The sequence below is a fragment of the Varanus komodoensis genome, unplaced genomic scaffold (assembly GCF_004798865.1).
Source record: "Varanus komodoensis strain SLA01 unplaced genomic scaffold, ASM479886v1 scaffold2, whole genome shotgun sequence".
In the NCBI taxonomy this organism is placed as follows: domain Eukaryota; kingdom Metazoa; phylum Chordata; class Lepidosauria; order Squamata; family Varanidae; genus Varanus; species Varanus komodoensis.
The window spans coordinates 30,636,378-30,661,415 of NW_025335568.1; the positions used below are offsets into that span (position 1 = coordinate 30,636,378).

General features: G+C 39.4%; 1 protein-coding gene across 4 annotated transcripts in view; it reads left to right on the forward strand.

The window, feature by feature from the left end:
• The first annotated feature begins 699 nt into the window (after positions 1-699).
• Positions 700-25,038, forward strand: part of LARP1B (La ribonucleoprotein 1B) — a 47,639-nt gene continuing 23,300 nt past the window's right edge. Inside the window, exons 1-7 of one of the 4 annotated variants that reach the window (XM_044429679.1) lie at positions 700-1,434; positions 6,960-7,021; positions 8,366-8,425; positions 12,080-12,251; positions 13,515-13,661; positions 13,768-13,911; positions 21,459-21,627. In XM_044429679.1, coding sequence (XP_044285614.1) covers positions 1,086-1,434; positions 6,960-7,021; positions 8,366-8,425; positions 12,080-12,251; positions 13,515-13,661; positions 13,768-13,911; positions 21,459-21,627 — 1,103 coding nt within the window. In that variant the 5' untranslated portion in view covers positions 700-1,085. Of the gene's footprint in view, positions 1,435-6,959; positions 7,022-8,365; positions 8,426-12,079; positions 12,252-13,514; positions 13,662-13,767; positions 13,912-15,066; positions 21,315-21,458; positions 21,628-25,038 lie in introns of those variants that run through there. The other 3 variants (XR_006414673.1, XM_044429677.1, XM_044429678.1) reach the window with 3 other exon arrangements.

A 25,038-nucleotide genomic window follows, 5' to 3' on the forward strand; every position in this document is an offset into this window, starting at 1 on the left:
ATGGTGGGCCAGAGCAGAGCTCAGCTGAAAGAGGTGGCACGAGATCGAAATGTGGCTGGGCCACAGGATCGCTTATAGTCGGACACGACTAAACAGCTGAACAACACAGAGTGAAAGAGAAGAATTTCCTTCACTGCTTCAAGTAGATCCCCAAACCTCTTTGACTTTCTCAAGTTGTAATCAGCTCATTGCAGTTTTCTACCCCTACACCCTACAGAATTATTTTGCAGATGATTCGCGTGAACTGCAAGAATGCTGCACGTGCTAGATGCTCATTATTTAACTACATAGTTCGTGGGTGCGGGCGGCGTCCAGTCTATTAACGCTCCTCCACAGACATTGGGCATTTTTGCTCCAACCAGGCGCGGATCGCTCGAAGCTAGCCAATAGCAGCGTACATCTGCCGCTTCCCGACGACTACAAGCCACGCCTTTAGTCACGCCTTCTGTCCGTTCCCAGCAAGAGCAAGTGGGTGCACAAGGAAGGTAGAAGAGATGAACGCCAGGCCGTTGTGATGTCATAACGTTACGAAGAGCTGGGGCGGCTCCGCCTCTTTACGGCGACCGCCTCCGGCTGCCCTGCTCTTCTCCTCTTCTTCCAACCCCTCCTTCGACTCCCGCCCCCGGGCGCTGTCCCCGCCCTCTTCCCACCCACCTACTTCGCTCTCCCCCACCCCGGCGCAAGGAGCACGCACGCGGCGGCGGTGACGGAGCCCTGCCGAACTTCTTCACCAGGCCTGCGAAAAGTGTTCGGCGGCTCTTGCCCCCTTCTCGTCGGGAACCCTCGGCTCCTCACGGCGCGCGGCACGCGCTGCCGCCGCTCCTCCCCGCCACTGGGCGGCGGCGGTTGAACCACCCGCTGGGGTGAATGAACGGAGCCGCCCCCGGAGGCCACGGTTCGGGCGGGGGGGCGCTTCCCCGCCAGGCGCAGCCTCCGTGGGGCGGGCCGTCCCCCCCCGCAGGAAGCTCCACTTAGGGGCCCGCCGCTTTCCCTCTTCCCTCCCTCCCTCCCTCCCTTTCTACGGCAGGCCCATAGGGAACGGAGGAGGAAGGGCGTGCAGGATCGTGGCGCGGCCCCTTCTCGGTATGTCCACAGCCGCCCCGCAGCCACAACTTCGGGGAGCGGGAAAGAGCAGTGGCGGGGCCCGGTTGCCCGAGGAGAACCACGGGGAACAGCACCTGCTTCCTTCCGGCCAAGTAACTGAAGCCCTCCGAGAAAGCGGCTCCGGTGAAGGACAACAGCAGCAAGAGGACGACGACGAGGACAGCAGTGACAAATGGCAACGGGGGCGGCAGCCACAGGCTCACGTGGTCGAGGCACCCCCGCCCAAGCAGAACCCCTGGACCCGCTGGAAGCCTCCCGCCGTGGCGTCTGGCTGTAGCTTATCTCCTTCCAGTGCCTCTGCCGGCAGCGAGCTCGCCCCGCAGGACCCGGGTGAGGAGCGGGGTATGGAAAAGGGGGTTGCCAAGCCCAAGGACAGTGCACTGGTCAGTGGGGGGGGGGGGGGGACGGAGCCCGGTGCGGTGCTGCTGCTGCTGGTGGCGTGGCGGCGGATCGGGCTCAAGTTTCTTTAAACTGCTCCCCTCCCTTCTCTTTTGGTCGCAGTAGCGACCCCAAGTGACATGGGTTTTGGAGACAGGCGTGCGCTTGCTTGTCCAACCAGTGGGTGCCAGGGAGTTTGCGGAGTCCTGCTTGCTCTTTCTAGTATGTCATGCATGGTCAGATTAGGCAAATAGGAGTGAAGGGGTGTGGCCTGTCTTGGAAATGTTTTATGAGAAGGAAGGTGAGCACGATACAGATGAGGAGAAACCCAGCTTTTAGTTGATGATGGTGTTGTCTGAAAGGGGGAACGGCCAATTTTATGTTGGGTGGGGAAGATAAAATCGCGCGATGTTAAGTACCTAGTGATTCATCTTGCTCGAGTGCAAGGAGAAACACTTCTATGGGTATTGTAGAAATCAGCGTGTGTTGTTTTGATTTTGTGTGGTGCTGCTTTGTTGGCTTGCGTTACATATGAATATCAAATTGTTCACTTCTGGGTAGGAAATAGTCTCTCACTTGCATATAAAATAGCTGTGTTTGTGTCTGCTGTGCTTGTGTGTACTCTGCAGTTATAAGCAGTTATAGAGTTATTAGACTTGTTTCTATATGAAATGGTGCTGTTGGGTATATTTTAATTCTCAAGACAGTCCAGTTTGGTAGTACATGAAATAGGTTGTACTGGGTGTTTCGATGCTGTGTATATTTTGTATCAGTTTTATATACAATCAATTTTAAGAGTACAATAAGAAGTCATGAATTACTGACTTTTTGTCTTTTGTTTTCTGACAGTGCAGTTAACTTCTAGTTGTCTTCATTTTATTGAATCAAAAATTTCAATTCATAATTCCATAGAGTACATCACAGAATACTCTGATAGAAGCAAATTCAAGCTCTACTTGATGGAAATGGCTAAACCAATAAACCGAAGCTTTGAAATAATTTCAGTTAATAGTAGTTAGCATTGTTGGCACTTGTAGCCATAAATTCAGAAAAATCTGTCTTTTGATTTCTTTGAACTAAATATTTGTGCTAATAGGTTTCTTTTATGATTTTTAAGTAGCAATCCCTGTACTCATCTGAGAGTGATTTTCATTGAAATCAGAGGGATTTCTGAGTAGACAGCTATAAGATTGCACTATCAGATCATGAGTAAGCATGTATACGTTTTGTACTATTAGATAACTATCAAAAGTCGTAGACATTGTCATGTGTGTGTAGTCTTTGTGGTCTTGCAAGCAATTGTAATGTGAGCTTATCAGCATGTCAGAAATTGCAATCTGCCACCTTATTGCTGGGATAAATTATTGGCAAGGAGTTGCAAATAGTCATATCACTACTGGAAATAAAAAGATGTATTTGTGTTCTGAGATTTAACATAGTAACAGTGCAGTCTTAAACATGTCTATACAGGAACAGGGCTGCCTAGAAGGTTTGTGTATTTTAGGACATGGGAATGGCCCTGCTGCTGCCCCCTACAAGGATACTTTTGTGTATGTGGCTCTGAGGATGGTATGCACAGAAACTGAGATGGGGGTATCTTATTTGTGTGGGCCAAGGACAAATTGCCTCAGTTGCCTCCCTCAGGACAACCTGTTTGAGAGTAAGTTTACTTGACTTTTGACGGACTTATTCTGTGGTAAATGTATATAGCCTTGAAGCCTATGTTTTGCTCTGGATAACTTTTGCATTAAGATGAGTTTTAAAATAATCAGTTGTGAGAAAGTGAAAGAATAACATAAATTAGACCCTTGTGTTAAATAGAGAGCTTTGGCTATTCGGCAGTTGAAAAATGAATTTAAATAAATAAAATAGATAATTTGGTCTATTAATAGAAGCAGTGCTGCAGATTTTATACATATTTAGCATAGAAGCTTCACTGCGTTCAGTTACACTTCCAGCGCTAGTTCTTGCGTATTTCCTCTATTCAAGCATATTGTTGCTCCAGGGTGTCTGGAGAGTTATATGTGACATTCCCCAGCAGTCTCCAGTCTGGATCAGACTTACATGGCATCGGGGACAGAACTTCATGAGTCACCTTCAGACCATGTTCTGAGCATGGTTTGAAAAAAATAGGACTGTAAAGGGCTTTAATTTTCTGATTTAGTCAAAGATTCTCCCATTGGGGAAGAACTGCAGTTCAGTGGTAGAAGAAAAGTTCTTTTTATTTCCCAATAGGGATGACAAAGACAGTGAAAATGGTACTCAGAAAGACCAATAGTCTGACTCTGTATAGAGCAGTTTTTTAAGCAATAGGTGGATTTTACTCTTTAGCCATGATGAAAGAGACATTAATGTCTATTAAATCTTTCTGTGTGGTACAGAACAAGTATATAAGTAATAACTTGGATTTTATTTGCATACAAGAGTATTGGATTAAAATTGATCACATTGTCTAGCTCTTTAGGAGTTTCTTGAGTCCACTGTTCCGTATCAAACATCTGTGCATGAATATTACAGGTTTCCAGGGTTCTAGGCAGGATTTTTCCCTAAATCAGTCTAGAGATGGCAGGAATTTACCTTTTTCTTTATACATGAAAAGTATGTATATCATTGAGCTTTGGCAAAATCTAGAACATTTACAATAGCAAGAGGTTAGAGTGGACAGAGCAATTTTTATGAAAGGAAAAACTGAAATGAATGTCCATATTTGACTGTGAAGCAACTCAGTGTAACCCAATAGAGGGCATCTCAACCATTAATTCATTTTTATGGGACTAATGTTTGTGATTTAAATAATTTACAATTAAATCTAAAGAGAATTTTATTTCATTATTTTGCATTTAAAAATACAATTTAAAAATCTCTCTTAAAATAATTTTTATCTAGGTGGCACCTTGATCTCTTGGGGGAGGGCGGGAAATGGGATCTGTGACTGGTACCTGTAACATACACCTCCATCCCAGACAAATACATTGAAGATGAATAATAGTGTTCATTCTATAATGGTTTGACAATTACATTAAATTATTATTGGCTGTCTGCATGCTTCTGAGCCTGATTCAAGGAGCTGGTTTTAACTTCTAAAACCCTACATAGCTTGGGACCACAATATCCGACAGAACCTCTCTCCTCATCACAGTGTACCCGGATGCCACACTTTATAGCTAAGGCCTTTCTTGGAATGCCACTTCGAAGATAGGCTTGTTTGGAGAAAACAAGGAGGAAGGCATTCTCTGTGGTCGCCCCCAAATAATGAAATGATCTCCCCAGCTAGGCCCACATGCTGCCAACTTTTATTGTCTTTTCGGTGCCAGTTTAAAACCATTCTTTCTGGAGAGGTGTTTATTAACTTCAAACAGTCCATGGGAGTGGTGGGCAATTGCCAGCTGTGTTTTTTTCTTTTCTTTTAAAGGCGGTTTAGGGGTATGTGCTACTTTTAGTTGTTACTGTTGTTTTAAAATAATCTAATTTTATGTTTTTGCTGTTCTGTTTTTATATTTGTAATTTAATATATTATTAACTGTTGTTCACTACACAGAAAGCTTTGGCTATTGGGTGGCATAGAAGTAAAACAAATAAAAACATTGCAAAAATAAACTTTACAGATTGTTTCAGGCTTCGGGAGCAGTGGGTTGTGGCATGCTAGTAGTTTAGAGAACTGTCCCTCAACATAGAGACTTCTAACTGATGGAACTGAAATTCAGATGTACATTTTGGGTACCATCAATTACAGTTGCCTTAACCCTCCAAACTTCGATAAGTGTGGAAACTCAGGCAAGAACAGGGGGGACATGGATGCAAAGACTGCCTGTGTGCTTCTGCCATGCAAAATACATAGATGGATGATTTTGCCTGTTTGTCAGTTGCCCCTTTTTGTGAGGAGGATGAAAGATGCCACCAGGATTCATCATATCCTGGTGCAGCCTCACTTTTCTCACCCAGCTCTCTTGTAACTTTAAAGCTGCAGCTGGTTTGTAAAGAAATACAAAGGCAAAGATAGAGTGCTCCATGGTTAGAGCTGGAACTGACACATTTTATAATCATTTCGGCAGAGTCTAGTTAGCCCTTCAGTATTTATTTATTATTTTTATTTTCCATTGTATGTGTCAACAAAAAAAAACCATACACAAGAGAAAAAAGAAAGGAAGATTTGAACATATATCAGTTACACATAAATTTCAACAAAGGCAGACCAAATATCCATGCACCTATCCATTTGAGAGTGACATCTCTATACCAACGATTCATATGCTGAAGGCATTATTAGGTCCTTCATCCATTGTATTACAGGAGGTTATTTTCCTCCTGATGTTGTAATATTAGGCTTCTAGTCATTAAAAAGGCCATGGAAAATCCATTTTCATTGACCATGTGTTTAAAAGAATGCATGCATCAGTGAATATAAAAGAGTGTTTCAATACAAATTTAATTCATATTAAGGGAAGGGAAGTATAATTCTTATTATACTTACATGCTATGTATATAATAAAAACAACAACAATGTACGAAGTGAAATAATGATACTTCTCCAACAGAGATGACTATTGGACATAGACAAAACATATCATTAACATATCATTTAGCCAATTTGGACAAACTAATAAAAGAGAAGTTGTGGCATCCAGTAAACATGAAACAAGAGTTTTGTTTCCAGAAGACATAATCTGAGATCCAGTGAGGCTTCAGATGGGAAAATCCATTGATTAGGCATTCTTGCCTTAGGCCGTAATCTGTTTATTCACCCATAATAAATATTTGTGAATATGGATCAAAGAGGTCTGTATAACTGATGAATAAATGTTTCCAGCAGTGGAGGAGACTTAAGTTGTGAAAGCTACAGGGCCACATCTAAATTCTAAGAAACACTGCAGTTGCAAGTATTGCCTCTCAGACATAGCAGGCAAATTGTATTTAGCAAACAAATCCAAAAATGACAAACTCATCCATCTCCCTTACTTGATCCAAAGTAAATGTCAACTTATGTATCCAAGTCCACCATAAAAACATTTGGCTATTCTGTAACCAAGTTTCCAGGGTTTCCAACAAGAAAACAAAATTACATACAGTCAAATCAATATGTGTATACTTAATTAGAATATTACGCTTTACTCAAAGCATGCTTTGCTTGATTTTCAGGATTCCTCTGTATGCCCCTTTTTCAGGTCATCTCTTCAGCTGATCCATGAAGGCCAGCTGAGTGAAGCATATCCCTTGCCTAGTGTTGGGAAAGTTGAGTGTATAAGATGTTTTGCTTAGGGACAAGCAAAGGTCTAGGTGGATAAGCTATGTGTAGACCTAGCAAAGGGGGCAAGGTTTAGGTAAGAATTAGTGGGCAAGATGAGGAACTCCCACAGGTCTGCATTCCCCATGGACTCTTAACGGGGGGCGGGGGGGGGGCGTGATTCTCATGTCTAACTTAAGTTCCGTGAAAAACATTACTTTAATAATGTCTTCTTTTTCTTCTTCTTTCATTTCAGAATTACAGAGTTCTGCTAAAGTAATAAAGGCTGGAAAATCAAAAATAAAGAAATCCAATAAGGTGTGTATTGGGAAGCAAAAACAGCTTTACATTCATTTAATTGTGATTCAAGTTAAGTTATTAATATACATGATATCTCATCTTTGTTTATGCCTGTGCATCTTTATGTGATCCGATTCATGCTGAACATATTTAACTTAAGTAACTTATGTGTCCAGAGCTGATTTTTTAATTATAAAAGACTGGAAAGCTTGAATCATAATGACATTGCTATAATTATTTTAATTGCTTAGCTATATATAACAAAAATATATCTTCTGATTCAACTTCCTAGCCATCTTCCTAAAGATGACTAGCATTTGTCTTACATCTAGACATGAGAAAAATTGTTTATATATGTTGTTTCCATGTATTGGTTTTAGTTTGCAGAAAAGGCATATATCTAGGATTTTGTTGGTTGAAAACTGCTTTGAATCTGCCTTTTGAACTGAAGAAGGTGTTTGATTATATGGGAGTATCTTGAGAAGTAAAACAGTTGAATTGACTGAACATAATTTTTCACTGAGATAAAAAGCCTTTCCTTACCAAGAGTTGTACAGAAAAACATGACAAATAAAGTTACATTTAACACATTTAAATTGTATGTAATTTATATCTGCATATGTTTCTTATGAACTGGGCTACCCTCTTATAGTTACTATAAGAAAGGGTGTGAGGATTAGAAACAATGAGAATCAAAACAAATTTAAACAGTGCTTTTACATTGTTTCCATGTTGTTTTTATTCCTACAGCATTGACCTTTCACAGCATGACTTGGCTCACACAACACAACAGGTTGTGTATAGGTTGAGTGTGCATTGCTGTGGAATTCTGGTTGTATTGTGTGAATACAGCCATGTTAATAAAGCAAGCTTTGTTAACCATGAACAACCCACAGTTCACAGCTTAACAGCAAACCATGGGTTCTGTTCATGGGTTATTTGTGAGTAACACATAGGAATTGGTTCAAAAAACATAACATACTATTCAACAACCCATATGCAGCTCATACTCAGTGCATACTCTGAGTTGTCCTCCTGTTTGTGGGAAAGACTTGGATTCTTTGGTTTCTAAACAGCCAGGGGACTAAGGAAGTGCTTAGATAGGTGGTAGTTCTGGCTATGCTCTTGGAGAGAATTGCAGGGAGGAGGAATTGTTCACTAGCTTTCTTTATTTGCTTTTATTCCTTTGCTGGTCTGCGAATCATGGTTTGTGAGAATGCAGTAAAATGTGTCAGTGAATTTTATGATGTGATCTAGCTGCTGTGAACCTATAGTATAATTTTACTGTTAAATGTGGACACTTGCGTGCTTGCTCTCAACCTAAAGAATCTGGACAATACCTTGCTTTTGTTATCATTGCAGGCGAATGACTTTACTGATGCAAAAAACTGGCCAACACCAAGTGAAATTGCAAACTCTGAAGTAAGTACACTTCTAATATGTATTGAAAACAGAGGAGAATATCACCACTTCCTTGTGTTAGGTATCAGTTGTTTCTAGGCAAGCACTGTACTTTCTTCTTCTATGTATCTGAATTCCTTCCCACCATTGCACTGCCACCATAGTGTTTCCCAGCTGACAATAGCACTGTAGCTTCTTTCAGCTTTGAAGGCTGGGGCAGGCAACAAGTTTAGGCTCATGATGGTAGCATTTGGGAGTTGGCATGAGCAATAGTTGGATAAATGCCAGTTCATAAGGTCTTGCAATCCTATTTTATGATCCCCCAAAAAGCTTATCTCCTTGAAGCTTTATTTCATTTCATTTTTATACCTCCCCATAGCTGAAGCTTTCTGGGTGGTTTACACTGTTCATAAAAACAGGTTTTAAAAATATCATAACATCAGAACAACTATTTAAAAGATTAAAACAACTAAAAACATATAAAAACAGATAGTAGCAAGGAATAATAGGGATGGGGGAGGGAGAGAGAGAGAGACTGGTGATTTCCTTCAACTCTCTGGGTAGTCTAGTAAGTCTTTAAAAGCCCGAGAAAAGAGGGCTATCTTAACCTGGCAGATTTGGCATGAGCCAGACCATAGTGGGGAGATTATTCCGTAGATGGGGGAAAAAAGCTCTCCTCCTTGTTGCCACCTTCTTCACCACCCTTGGAGCTAGCACTTGAAAGGCGGCCCCCAGTGGTTGAGTGAAGTGTTCAGGTAAATTGCGGTTGGAAGAGGTTCTCCATTAGGTATTGTGATCCTGAGTTTTTAATTATTCATAGATGGCTTTCTTTTCCATGCTCCATATGAAAATTTCACATTGTGATCTTTACAAAACACAACGACATGTTGTTATAAATGACATGGAATGCAAATAATTGGTACTTTTTTACTTTGAAATCGTATTTGTTTTGCATAAGACAGATTTATTTACTAACAGAAACTTTGTTTTTGCAAGCAAATGACCAAGATAACTATTTGGAGTATGAAGAAGGCCAATCTTTTATTTATGATATTTTAAAACTTTTCAGTAAGGGAAGTTTTCTGAGTTATTGTTGCTTTGTATAAAATGTGAAACAGTAACAAAACAATGCCAATAAAGCAAGTTAAAAACAGGATAAAAGTACCAGGAGTGCATAATCAAACCAAATTTAAATCCAGCAGCAGGGATAAAATAGTGCATTGATTTGAAAGCACCAGAATGATTCTTAAAATTTCTGGCACAATAAGACTGTAATGTTGGGGCCAGACAGACCTCTCTGGGATTTCACAAACACACTTCTCTGGGATTTCACAGATGGAATGCCGCCACTGAAAAGGCTGTCTGTTTTGTCTTATTTGGAAGGAGCATGTGGAGCTTGGCCTCCAATAATTACTTCAAGGTCTACATAAATGTGTGCTAATTCAGTTAAATTGTCAATAAGCCATTCATGACTTTAAAGGTTAAAATGAGCACTTTGTATTCGGTCTGGAAACAGACTGGCAGCAAATCGAGATAGCAGAACTATAAACTCCCAGGGAAGAGTACCATAGCCTTCTGGAAGTGGTCATCCAAGTGTTAGTGAAATCAGTGCAGTACAGTTATTCCACATCCCTGTTCAGGCAGCCCACCCAGAAGAATGCCATGGTTAATGTTATTGAAAGCCACTGCGAGATTCAAGAGAATCAACAGAGTCTCACTCTTCCTCCTCTCACTTGATGTTGTTTGTTCTGGAGAATGCCAAGGTAACTTCTGTTCCAAAACTAGCCTCAGGCTGGATTAAAATGGATCAAGAATATCAGTTTCATCCAGGAGTTTCTCAGGGAGATCAGTGATCACTCAACTGTGCAACTTGCCCAATAAAGGGTTGTTGGAAACTGGTCTAGAGTTGTTTACAAGATTACTGATTACTGCCTTTTAAAAAGTCTGGTATTGTCCCATCTCAAAGAAGATGCAGTTGGACAAGTGCTACGTATTAGATATGAAATGTCGAGAAGGGCAAGGCTTGCAGAAATATACGTTGAGGCAACAACTTCCATTGCTTTCCCGCAGTGCAATGCAGCCTATAAACTCCAAAGAGATAATTATCACTACTTGGGGACATGTAGGAAGCAGTGACTGTTTTAGGCTGGGCTATGTCTGCAGAATTTGTTCTTGTGGATTTTTCTTTGTTTTTGTGGTAGGGGGAGATACATGGGCCATCCTTGCTGCTGCACCAAACTAATCCACCCAGGGAGTTTCTTGTCTGAGAGGCTCCCGGTAATAACAACTGATCTGTTTGTCTGCAACTCACCTATATAAAAGTTGCTTACAGAGCAAGTTGCCAAACAGTTAGGTTTTTTTTCCTTGTGTGTTGCCTTCATGAGGGGGAAAGAGAGAGAGAGAGAGAGATTGAAGGGATGAGAATATGTGAACTAGGTAGTTAAGAAAGGATAAATAATAATTTTTAGTTTTCACTTTAATACTGTGTTTATATGCTACAATAAAAAGTTTGACACTTCAGGAGTCAGAGATCAGTGTGAAAGACAGGAACATTGCTGTTGTTAGTCGTGAAGTCATGTCCGACCCATTGCGACCCCACGGACAACATTCCTCCAGGCCTTCCTATCCTCCACCATTCCCCGGAGTCCACTTAAGCTCACGCTGACTGCTTCAGTGACTCCATCTAGTCACCTCATTCTCTGCCGTCCCCTTCTTCTTTTGCCATCTATTGTTCCCAGCATTAGGCTCTTCTCCAGGGAGTCCTGCCTTCTCATTAGGTGGCGAAAGTATTTGAGTTCCATCTTCAATATCTGGCCTTCTAAAGAGCAGTCAGGGTTGATCTCCTCTAGGACTGACCGGTTTGATCACCTTGTAGTCCAAGGGACTCGCAGGAGTCTTCTCCAGCAACAGGAACATTAAGTTAACTAAATTATAGTGTTATTTGATACAAATGTTTTAACATTAGGCAGCAGAATAATGTCATCATATTTCTATCTAAATGTAAACATAAAGTAGAAACAAAGTATATTTGCCAAGATTGCCAAGCCTCACAGGTTTTTTATATATTTATATTATGAAGGGTAATTGCAGAGTCTTGAGAGGTTGAGGGGAGACTGTGTTGATACATTTTTTCCTTTGGTCTTATTGTATTATTTTGTATATCCCATATAGAAATTCAGGATATTATCATGTTTTATTAGTTTAATTTTTACTCTGATGTGCTTAGTGTAGCTTTCATATGTGATGGAGGAAAAAATTGGCATCCTGCTGTTTTGACTACCCACCTTTTGGTTCTTAACATTTGGATCTTACATCATCAGTAATGCAACAGTTTTTAGTGAGCTGCTGGCAAAATAGTAATTAGGCTGAGAATGCATAATAATGACAGCTGTTCAGATTTGTATGCATACAATGAATGTATATGGTGGGAACATGAGATTGTGGCAGCAAGTCTCACCCCAGCTGGACTAGAAACTTACATAATTTGGGACTAAGACTTGCCTCTGTGATCCTGCTACTTCCCATGTGTGTAAGTCATCTGGATAATCTTTTAGTAGGGTGTAGGAATGGTAGACCAAAACATCTATTTCATATCAGTTTCATTTTTTTTAAATGGCCACAGATATTTGAACAAACTGAGAATTCAGCTTTAACTTTGTTACTATTATGTTATAGTGTAAAAATGTAACTAATCAAAATAAAAAACCTCCAATCAAGAAGGAGAAGGAAGAGAGGAACGAAAGAAAACCTAACACCAAAATCAAGGACAACTTGGAACAAAATCCAGATATTCCTGGATGTAATCTTAGTGAAGATGAGGTGCAGATTAACAATCAAAGGAAAAAAGGTTGGTGTGGACTAGTATATTGATGTTATCTGTATCCTTAGGTATAGGAGCTGTATTTAAGAAATGGAACTCTGTTGTATATTTGTACTCTTTGATACTTTTAGGATGTAATCCTATGCACATTTAGTAAGAAAAAAATTGTAGAAGTCCATCCAGAAACTCCCAGCATTTCCTGCCAGGGGCATGCTGGGAGTTCATTACTTTCTGTCTAAGGATTGCATAGGATTACACTCCTACAGATATTGTGAACAAGTCCATAGCACTATTATCCTCTGCATTTGTAATACAGATTCACAGTACAGGCCTTGATTAAATACAATGTAATCTGGAACAGAATGGGATGGCATGCATTTGTCTACAGTATAAATCCCATTGCTAGAGCTTATATTGTATCAGAAAGAGAGAACATACCTTTTGTTTTGTTGCTAAATACCTGAAATGCAAGTGACTCTGAATATAGGACTTCAGAAAGGATTGTTGAGAAGTTCATCCCTAAAAGTAACTTTTTTTGTTAAACAAGTGATTGTGTTCATAGAAATTGTAGACTGTTTCAGCTGAAAATAATTTGTATATCCTGTTTCACTTGGGATGTTGTAGCAAACATTGCTAGAGACTGGTGCTTCCTTCTAATTGAAACTTGATTATCCAAAAAGTCTTAAAAATACCCATGCAAATGAACCCCAGTTGAATAGAAAGTTTTCTTTTATTCTTGATGCTTTTTAAATTAATAAGGGTTTAATCCTCTGGCTGCTAGATATGGTCTCTATGGCCATAGGATAATTTGGAGTTCCAGGTCAAATCTTTGAAAGGTGCTCTGAGGTCAGAGCTGGAGTTCTAAACTTGAAGTATTCTTGTAGCCAGCATGTTTCAATCTGTACAAGCTGTGGTTCAGGTTGCAAGACTGACTTCAAGTATTACAGATGTTACAGAGTGTGGGAGGGGAGGTATAAGGCATCACTGTCCTGCAAAGAAAACTAGTGGTGCCTCTAGCTCCTCTCATTGTGAGCTGGTGTAAATCGCTTAAGCATCCAAAATTGTCATAAGTGTTTTTGCAGTGTGGGAAGAATGCTGAGGCAATTCTTGCCTCTGTGCTTCTGTCTACCATTGGATGCCAAGTTCAGAAAGTTATGGGCAGCCACACTGGATTGCACTGCATATATGCAAATAAGTCATGGCAACTGTTATTTAAGAAATTGCACTGTATTTTATTTAGTCATTGGGTATTCTTAACAACATTATATTTTGAAATTTTTATACTTGAAGGTAACAGGCACAAATGGGTGCCACTTAATTTAGATGATATGAAATCAGATAACCAAGATAGACCAGGATCTCGGAACAGTTCAAGATCTCAACCAGAAGCTAGCAAACTTGTGCCTATCAACAACAGACGCAATGAGACAAGAACTAGTATGTCACTTAAAATTCAACTGATTTGTCTTTTACACATCATTAACATCTTCATGTTTAAACCTCAGTTGTGTGACTACAGAATGTACTCTTCTGTTTCCAAAAGGCTGGCGACGAGATAAGGACAAACGAGATGATCATGATGAAGTCTCTAGTGTGAGAAGTGAAGGTGGAAGTGTTCGTGGACTTTACAGAGGAAGAGGGAGAGGCAGGGGAAGGGGGAGAGGACTTGGAAGAGGAAACCCTCGAAGTATGAAAATAGAAAATTTATTAATATATTGTATTGAACATAAAGTATTAGATTGTAAACTGTCTTCTGTAATGAAGGTTATAGAAGATTTAATAGCAAGACATAGTTTGTTGATATAAAAAATTCCTGTTCTTCTGCTTACTCCTTTCCTTTCTTCCTTCCTTTATGCTGGCTTTTAATTTCCTGTCTGTTTCTTTTGATTTAGTGACAAACTGGATTTTGAAATTGATTTAACATCTTGGTTTGTGGGAAATCAATTGTGCCTCATTCAGATGCAATAGAAAACTATAGTTTTCAGGATCATGGGGGGAGTTTAAAGGAATGTGAGATTTATTTTTTATTTTTTGGTGTAGAGGTGAGCTGTATATGTGACTTTTATGTTCTCCTAACATTATTGTCAGAAATTTCTGAAGCAGCCCAGACATAACACTAAACCATGGTTTAACATTACAGGAATGAACATCAAGAAGGAGCATGCGTTCTCTCCTACCTCACACACTGTTGTTTCCTTCCTCAGATTCTAGTTTTGTTCAAACCAGCAAGCTCTGATTTGGAATTGGCCTACAGACCAGGTTTGCCTTGAACCAGGATCGAATTGTTCAGGAGGAGGAGGGAGTAATAATAACCAAGGTTTTTTTGCTACTTGTTGATGTAGCATGAAACCCCAATTTGAGTATTTTTGAACTAAAAGGTGGATCCTTCAATCCTTCTATTCTAATTTGTTCATGTTGAACATCTTTGTTCCCATTTAACATTAGTTATAGATTGATTGATTGATTGATAGATATCTAATTCAAGGCACTTTATAACTTGAGTTTGAAATCTCATTTTTTATTGGGGCAATTGACAAGGAACTGTGCTTTCAGAAAGTAACTTCAGGTTCAGAGTCATAAATTATATAAGGATAATTAGAAGACTCAACTGAACTAATGTTTGAAGAACTGTCTAGATTCCTGGCATAAGAAAAATACACATACAAGCTATATCTCCGCTTACAAATATTTATAAAAACTGAAAGAAAAAACATCAGATCAGTTTGTGTGTGTGTCCCTCCCTCCCTCCCTCCCTCTCTCTCTCTCTCTCTCTCTCTCTCTCATATTGTATTCCACATATATAAATGTGTGTAACAACATTCAGTTCTCCATTCCAGTTTTTTAAAATTTCACTTAATGTTTATCTTAGCCAGCTTCTTATAACCTTGAATTTTTTATCTCTTTGCACTGGACTGATGACATGGCTAGAATACTTTGCAGTTTTCTTTAAACACGAACTGGGAGTTAGCTTTCTGTTATCAGTAAAAAGTATGAGTTGATGCTAGTTTTAATGAGGACTTTTTACTGTTTATGAGATAGGCTTTTGGGCCAAGCAAGACCTACAACCAGTCATAACTGTGGCAGTCTTGCATCTGTACCAGAAAGTGAGAATACTGTCTTTAAAGTCAGTTTCAGACAGGAACAGTCATTGTGAACCATAGTGTCAAAATTTTAACACAAAGGAACACTTCTTTTTACCAGTATACATTTAATATGACAAGGGGACCTAACAAACATGAATGAACCCTGATATTTAATGTATATTTGAGCATATGATTGCAAAGCATTTTATCTACATTGATTCACATTTCTCTTCAGTTAAGTTGATTTCGTAGAAACATTATGACCAGGGCTATCAGTTTCCATAGGAATTGGTTCCCAGTATTTTTATTCTGTTGTGAACATTGACATTGTGTTTCTGTTGTCTGTTTTCTGCCTTGAAATGATTCCTAAAGATTGTGCTCTTATCCTAAGACTGAATTTTTTTGCAGGTGTCTTGGTTGGGGAACTTTCATCAAAAACTTTGCTAAAGTTGATGTCTGTTTTTCCAGCTTAGAATAATAGGAGACATCCAAACATGGATTCTCTTATTGCTTGGAAGGCAGAAATCAGGTGACATATTTTTCTGTCATCATCTCCCTTAGACTCTTTGTCAGTTCATTCCTGCCTTCACTCAAAGCAGAAATTAATATTTCTTCTGTTTTCTGCTTAGCTCAGAGCTTCTTGATTGTGTTTCTTCTTGTTCTCCCTTTTATTTTCCTTTTGTATTTTCAAGTGTTTATTTTTCCACTGTTCTGTTTTTCCTTCTTACCCTTCTTCTCATATTTTCTTTGATGGCTGCAATGGGAAAATGGGTCAGTAAGCCTGATTTACAAAAAGGGAAACATGTAAGAATTGTTAGGAAGAAGCTTTCCTGTGAAGGAAACTGGCACAATGAGTTGCCTCTCTCTAAGGTCTGCTAGAACCACAAGAGCCCTTCCCTCTAAAGAATGGATCTCATTATCTCCAGCATCCACCATGGTGGGGGATCCTCAGTCTATTTAGAATCCTCCCTTGTGGATAGTCATGTCTTAATGCTTTCAAATGAGCCCATGATTTTGGGAGCAGGCAAAATTTTCCAGGGTAATGGAAAATGTGCACTATTTGCAAATGGCAGCACTGTTAGCAATGCTATTAATGGCCACCAGAGGGTACAAAAGGGCAATTTTAGTAATCTTGGACTACTTTTAATTGCAGAGGAAACTTTGGTTGAAAGTTTTGATTCAGCATCAATTTGCCAAGTTTTTTGGGGCCCTCAGAAGGCAACAAAAGCTTTCAGAGCCCATCTTTTTCTTAGCTGTCTGCCTACTTTTCTGGAAAGATTTTGTGTCAAAAATAAAGGAGGTAGTTATTAAAATTTCTGTTCAGCTTCTTAAAAAAATTCTAAGTGTTCCCAGAGTAGGTGCATTATCAGGCCTTCAGAATCATTTCCTCTTCAGAATAGCAAAGTGGTAAAGGCTCAAATATTTTAAAAGTACATATGACAGGCCCATGCATCCTATCAACCTTTAAGTCCCTTAATTGTAATCTCCTAAGAAGAAAAATATCCCCAAATTGAAGGCTCTTGCTACTTAAGATGGTAATCAAACCTTTGCCAGTTAAAATAGGTGATACTTCTAAATAGCAGAAGCTTTGAATTTATTGTTAGGTTGTATCCCCTACAAAGCAGGTTATGTTTCCTTGGTGGAATCCCCCAGGTTGTTTTGCTGTCAGAAGCCATAGTGCCAAAAGATTGTGATACACTTAAGGGACTTTGCTGAAAACATTTAGATTTAGCCCTAAATGGGAGTCCAAAGACAGATTCTGGGGAATTGTGGCTCTACCTAGTGGAACAAGGACAAAGTCTGGGATTGTCACTGATTTAAGATGATTGATAATGTGTTGAAGCATTTATCAATCTGAGTGGGGTTTTAATATAGATAACGTTTTATGTATTTACTTTTTAAAATCTATGTATTTATTGAATGGAGCGGGTCTTTGACCACAATAAAGTTTATCTATCTATTTAGATTTAGCCCTGTGGGAAGACTGTGAGGCAACTACCATGGCCTTTTGGGTACCATGAACCTCATTTATTCTATGTCCTCTCTATTATGTTTGGAAGATTTAGTTCAGGACACCAACTGACATTATGGTATTATTTTGAAAATATCCAAGCCTCAGTCTTACTTGAAGCCACATTAGACTTACTGCTGTTTTTGGTCAGGGTTATAGCAACCAACATGGTGGCTAGCGGCTACTTATGAGTCAGGTACTGGAGTGTAGACTTTGTTTCTGGAACCAGTCTTATTTCTGTTCCTTTCATGAGATCGTTTCTTCCCTTTAAGTGATGGTTTGGCATATGCTTAATCTTCTTAATAGTTGCAAAGAAAGAATACTGTCACACAATTTTAGATCTCAGATACTTCAAGAAATGTGTATAGAAATGCAAATTTCTTAGAAAGACCTTGACTACCATCTAAGAACTCTTTACCAACAATGGGAAATTTCAGTAAATTTAACCAAGTAGTATTTGCATATTCTTATTCTCTCTGATCAGTACAAATTTCTCTAGTTCACCTACAAAAACTCTTTTAAATAAAGAGTTCTGCCCATGAACCTCTCACATATTTACAAAGCCAGTGGTGCACCTGTGTCTAGTCACTATTTGCATAGTCCTGTCCTAATGGCCTTCTCTTTTGGCATCTTTGTCTCCAAGGCTAATCAGGACCTGCAGATAATTCTGGAGCACTATGAATTCCTAGTGAATTGCCTTGAAAGCCATCTACTTACAGCCATCACATTACCTCTAGTGACTAGGTACTATCATGGACACATTCCAGGATCTCATTTCATTTTTTTCTGTAGAGGTTCAGAAAGCTTGAACAAACAACCAGACATCTCTGATACTACAAAATAATGAACTTAATGGGTCTCACCCATGTCTTGGTCATGGTGAACATTGTTTGATTTGACCTGTTCTCAGGAGAACATATTGGCATGACCAAGGCTTCTGATCAATGCAGGAAGTAACCAAGAGTATAAATTGGCTGAACTTCATTTGTTCACTGTAGTACTTCAAGCATTTACACCTATTGTCTGTGGGGCTTGCCCTAGACCTGGACTAGGGTGATCCTTTGTACAAAGACTCTGTGTAACTCCCCTGACTTAGGTGATAACCAGGCAGCTCCAGTAGCAGTTAGGAAGCTACATTGGGTTGTTCAGCTGTTCAGTGGTGGGTTGTACCTTGCTCATGGAGCCAGAGGATAAAGGCATCTGCAGGCACCAGTAGGTGGAACCACAGCCTGACACTCGGGAGAAGTATACACTTCAAGACCATCAGCAGCAAGGCTATTTGAGAGCAAAAGTCTATTTCAGAATTAGGGGTTCATTGAAGCCAAGCATTTACCTTGCAACTGTACCTGGTAGTGGGCTGGGAGACTTTATCATAGATGCTTTCAGTTGAGATCAACTCATTGCAGAAACAACATCTCTATTTCATCTGTCACTACTTTGCAGCCTAGTTTTCTTGACTTTGGAATTGATCTCTTGCTTCTGATCCCTGGACTTCTGAGAAGAGTCAGTTCTTTGGATTGTACTTGATTTGAATGGCTGCCTGTGCTTGACTTCAATTCTACCTTAGACTACTTTGGGCTACCCTTGTTCTTGACTGGTAATACTGTGCTCTTGACCTCGGCATGCTTTCTGGCTTTTCTGAACAGATTTGCCCCTTGCTTGGCACAGGACTGAGCTTGTCCTACTCATAGCATAGGATCATAACATCACTTTTCCTAATAAAGACAACATTACATCTGTGGCACAGTAGGCAAGAAGTAACCAGCTCCAGGACTTTTCCAAACTCCATAGTCCTGCTATCATGGGTTGAGAACAGTCTACAGTCAGCAACAGCTTGTTAAATCTGAACATGAGGGTAGACATCTTCAGCCACCAAACTCCAATCAGAAGAATGGAATCTGGATCTGTCCACCTTCATAGCAATCCAGAAGTAATTAAGTTCTCCCATACTGAACCTGTTTGTGTTGCTGGCAGTCATAAGACATAGAAAGTCTGAAGAGAGCAGAATGGAGACCTTAACATCAGCTTTGTCTAGGACTCTGTTATACATACTTCCTCCAACTCTACTCATCTCTGGGGTTCTGCACTAGCTTTGCTCATAGGGTGATCTTAGGGTGCACCTTCTGGCCACAATCCCCCTGGTTCTTGGAGATTCTGCAGCTTTCATAATTATCTCTGTGGTTTCTATCAGTCAAAACCAGTCTGCTCTCTCTTAGACCTATATAATACCTAGTTTAGTGTGGTGCTGCTTAAGTGTATGGAAATTGAAAGATTACTTTTAACCACAGGCCAGCTGGGAGAAGTAATCAGCATATGCCTCACTTCCAGAAGGCAATCTACAAGCAAGATCTGCACTTTTTCTGGAAATTGTTTGTTTGATGGAACAGGAAAAATGTGATTGAGCACAGGACAGAAAGTATAGAAGAATTACTATACTTTGTACAGGCAGGTTTGAAACGAGTCTTTGAGCCCAACACCTTGAAATACCAGGCTGCCACCCATGCCTTATTGCAGGCTTCAGATCATTTGAGTCTCACCTGATCTTTAAAGAACCTTTAGAAGTGTGAGTCATCATCTTGGATACTATGTGCAGCAGTCTTTCAGACTTTGCTGAAACTTCTCTTGTATCTGCTGAAATGAACTTTTATCAGGAAAGGTACGTACAGGAGAGATGTGACTCAGTTGCTACCCGTTGCCCTCTCAGCATTTTGATACTGTAAGCTGCATCATATTCTGGACCAGTTGTGTGGGCATGGAGTAGGAGGCAATGTAATGCATTGGTTCCATTTCTGTTTGCAGATCCAGTTTCTGACAGTGCTGTTGTGGAATCTTGGACCCTTGATAATTGTGATGTGAGGTTCTATGCAGCATGAACCTGTCACCTATGCTTTTTAATATCTGTATGAAGCTGTTGTGTCTGATCATTGGGGATTTGTAGTAAAGTGCTAGCAATACGTGGATGACACTCAACTATATTTCTCTGTTATATCGAAATCAGATGTGGTTGTGTATGACTTGGACAGTGTCTGCATGCAGTGGTGGGTTGGATGAGAGTCAGTCCACAGCTATTGACTCCTAGCAAGAATTAGGCTCTATGGGTGGTAGTTCCTGGTTCTAGGAGTTGGATAATTAGCTTGTCCTAGATGGAGTTGCACTGCCCCTACATGTACATAAACTGGGGTCCTCTTAGACTCATCTCTGTCTAGTGGTTTTAACAGCAAAGAAGGCCTGAGTGGTTTTAATAGCAAAGAGGGCTTATTATCTGCTGCAGTTAGTATAGTGGCTATGGCCATTCTTTGATATAGATAGCCTGGCTGTAATAAACTCTGTATCTCTAAACTCAAGATTATTCTAAGGCCCTTTGTGTGAGTCTATTCAGAAGCTGCAGCTAGTGTAGAATGGAGCAACTACTTTGTTCAGCAGAGCTTCTTACTGTGCACAATATAACTCCTGTGCTGAAAGCTCTTTCCTGGCTGTTAGCTCACTATTGAGTCATGTTGGAGGTGTTGCTTCTGGTTTATAAGGCCCTAAGCAAGTCAGGATCAGGGTAGCTGGAGACAGGCTTTTCTAGTATAGTTCTTCCTGTTCTCTACCTTCAGAATGAGACTGCTTGCTTCTAGTACCCCACCGTACTGAGGTTCATTCAGCCATGGTATGGAGGAATGGTGTGAAATTTCATCATGTGAAATTAACTCCCCACTGATATCTGGCAGGGTCCTAGTATGGAAGTCATTTTCTGAACCCTTCATGATAGGTAGCTAATTCATGAAATTAAGGTATACTGTCATTTCTTTTTTCTGTTCATAATCCTTCTACTTTTATTTGTAACTTCATAAATCTATTTCTGCTACAACTTTGGGCCACAAAATAGTACTAAGGAAGAACCTAGAGGAGGAGATAATAAAAAAAAATCTAAATCACATGTTTCTTGCAGTAGGAACAGATATAGCCCACAATTGGATGCTTCCATACACTAAATAATAAAGAAGCACCAAGGTGAGTACAAAATAATGTTCCATGGCTCCTATCAACATGTTGACTCAAAGAATATGAGATATGTATTGAGATAAGGCTTCCTTTTTTATATAATAAGGCATGTAACATTTTTATTCAATTTTTCTTTCCCTATCAATTCTGAAGTGAACCATGAATATTCATATGGCTGTCGAGAACAATATAGTGAAAGGAATGTTCAGCCATTTCAACCAGATCTTAACACTAGTATGATGTATTACTATGATGATGGCACAGGAGTGCAGATGTATTCTCTGGATGAAGTGGTACTTAAAGAATACATTAAACGCCAAATGTAAGTAAACTCCTTAATATGTGTTGCAGTTAGACAAGGAAGGGACTTTTAGGTTAACTTTGTCTTCATGCAAGACAGCTTTCATTTGACACTTTTGGCTTGTTTTCTGTAACAGTGGCATAGCTTGGAAAACCATGTTAAGTTCTTTGCTCATGTTACAGACATTTTAACTATGAATTTATAATAAAAATAGATCTTGAAACTTCTGTATTGTAAGCCACTTCTAAGCTCTGTACCAGTCTTACTGTACAGACTCATTTGTTGCCATTGTGCATTAATTTGTATAGCCAGTGAGCTGCGGTATTTTTGCAGGTTCAGTTTTACATTGTGCAGAGCTTCTAAGTGGTTTGTTACCGTATTGGAATTGAACAAAGCAAATTACTTCTAGCCATGTATAGAAATATAACCCTATCATGCACTAGGTTAAAATACATGTAAAATGTGCTTTATTTTATCTCAAAGAGCTATATTGCAGGAAATGGTTGGTATCTGCAATGAAAAGGTATTTTATTCATTGTTATATGTCTTTTATGTTGAAGCTGTTTGCCTGTTTTGCTTTACCTTAGTGTGGTCTTTATTTCCCTTGTATTCTATCCAGTTTGTATTCTTTTCTTTTGTTACAGTTGACCTAAAACATTGAGAGAGAACACCTTTAGGGGCAGACAATACTAGCATTAGGCCATCTGTTTCAAATTTTATTGCACTTTTTTCCAACTGTTGCTGCTAGGCTTTGTGAGACCTGACAGTGGTTATGCAGTTCCAATGTCAGGATAATCAGGTGAGACAAGTAAGGGAGGAACATACATTTCTTTCCTGTGGTCAGATTTCAGAGCTTGCAGTATAGAATCCAGACCCTCTAAGGTAGGACATGATGATGTCCCCTGCTGATGCTCAGAAAAATTCTGACCTTAATATTGTTCACATCTTGAAGTTCTTATTAAATGAATTTATTTAAAAGACTTTAACCCTACCTTTAGTGTGCACTGCCCTTACACACACACATATTAAATACTAGCTTCTGAGGTTAATTGTAGGATTTTGTCAGGTATCACAAATTTTAGTAAGGGCCGATTCCTTAATAGAATTGGAGGTTCCCAAGCCTTATCATAGAGCATGTTCTTACCTTTTTAGAATGTTTTAGCAGTTTATCAGGTTTTTTCCTTTTGAAACAATCTGGAAAGTCCTATGCTTTTCTCAAGGGGTACTGACTACAGTCTTATATTTATATGGTTGTATTTTATCACAGCTGGAGTACCAGAATTTCTGAAGCTCACGTTGTATAGAATCTGCAGTCACATAGAAATAAATTTCAAGACAAGTTAGAATATTCTCAATCTGCATTTTTGTATTGCTGATCATAATTTTAATTATATGGCTTGCTTTGGAAGCACATTCTCTAAAGATTCCTATTGTTTCATTGTTTTTTTAAAGTTGGAATAACCCCATAGGAAGAAAGATTAATGTGTGTAGATTTTTAAAATCTGTAACTTTGTTTATTGTCATAAAGCTTGTGTTAGGACTGTCCTTAAAAACATTCCCTTATATTTTGCATCAAAGGGGAATCCTTTAAGGTCCTTCTGGCAAAATTATCATACATCTGTTTATAGTGATTCATCTTTTGAAATTATTTCCTGAGAACAGGGTTTAAGAAAATGAGTTTCTCTTTCAGCAACAGCTGTGGAAGGGGTGGTTGTGTGTGTGTGTGTGTGTGTGTGTGTGTGTGTGTGTGTGTGTGTGGAGAGAGAGAGAGTCTATTATAAAGTTATTTTTCCTAAAACTGAATTGCACTTCTGTCTTCTTAAAATTTGAAAAATTGTCCAGGGTTCTTAATATTCAGTGCTGAACTGTAGACAAGGTTAAAATACATGTAGAAATCTATTTTAATGCTGTGGCCATGCTGTTTGATCTATAAAATTTAGTGTTGAAAAAATACATGGCCTTTTTTAAACTTCATATCCTTAAGAACATCTTTTCTGATATTTTGCAGAGAGAATACTTAAAATATTTCTGGCACCAGTGTAATCACTTACTTCCTAAAGTTTTAAGATTGCCTATGTATTCTCATAACACTATGGCATGATCTTGCCTTCAGTGGAAAAAATTGTACTGCTGCAGATTTTCTTTGACCAAATTCCAAGGAAGTTCCAAATATAAATTTGGACACATTTAAAATTGTTGATTGAACCAACCAATTCTTGCACCTCGAGCATACAATTTTAGTTCTTTCTAGTGAGAGATTGTTTTTCTTTTCTTGCTGACCTATATTCTGTGCACGTTATTGCAAATTTCTCAAACGGAAGAATGTTCAATCCTTAAACTTTTTACAAGTTTATCATAATGAGTTCTTGGTGAATGTGAGCCAACAGTCCTTATTTCTTCAAAGTGAGTCTTCAGGTTGTAACTACAGTGATACCTCAGCTCACAAATGCCTCAGTTCATGACCAAATCGGGTCGTGAACAAAACTTTCATAAAATTTTTGACTCAGGTCGTGAACTCCACATTGGGTGGTGGCCGCTATTGTGCTGGGGGGGCAGGATGACTGAGATTGCGCCCGTCTTTCCTGCACGAGCGCCCCTCTGATTGTGTCCGTCTGTCCTGCAGGAGTGCAACTGCGATCTCAGCCATCTCCGGGATGACAGGCGCCTGCAGGAATGAGGGGCGCGATTGCGCTGGGGAGGCAGGGAGATGGCCGCACTCATGCTCAGGGTGGGGAGGGGGAGATAGCCACGATCTTTGTTGTTCTTTGTCATTTTGCTTTACATTTACATTAAAAAAATAGTTACAGAACGGATTGACCTTATTTACATTGAACCTTATGGGGAAATTTAACTTGGCTCATGACCAATTTGGATCATGACCAGAGTCATGGACCGGATTAAGTTCGTGAGCCAAGGTACTACTGTATTTAAAAACATTTCTGTTTTAAAGCTAAATAGCTTTTAACAGAAGATCAGTGAATCCTAACCTGTTATCTGTAGGCAAAACTTGCTCATTCATCTTTCCGACTCATTGCACAGTATACGTTGTGCTTAAAGTTTGTAGAGCTCTTAAATTTCTTTTATATATGTTTTACTTCAAAACTTGTTTCTTGTCATATCAGATGTGCTTTGTGTTCTTCTCATTCTGTTTTCCATTTTCCTGCCATGATGTGATTAATGTTTTAATTAGATAAAGAAAAACATTTGAGATTTTTCTTCTTTTTCACTTTAATGCATTCACTTCTGTTCTGTATATAAAAGCAGTAATGAAGCTGGTGCACTGCATCTGTTTACCCAATTCACTTTGTTAGCCATATATAATGAGTACAGTGGTTTTGTTGTAACTCCTTTGGCTATCCTGTAAGACTACATATGATTTGCATATACTCGAACTTTTTAGAATCCTTATATAATTGGTTGCAATGGCTATTC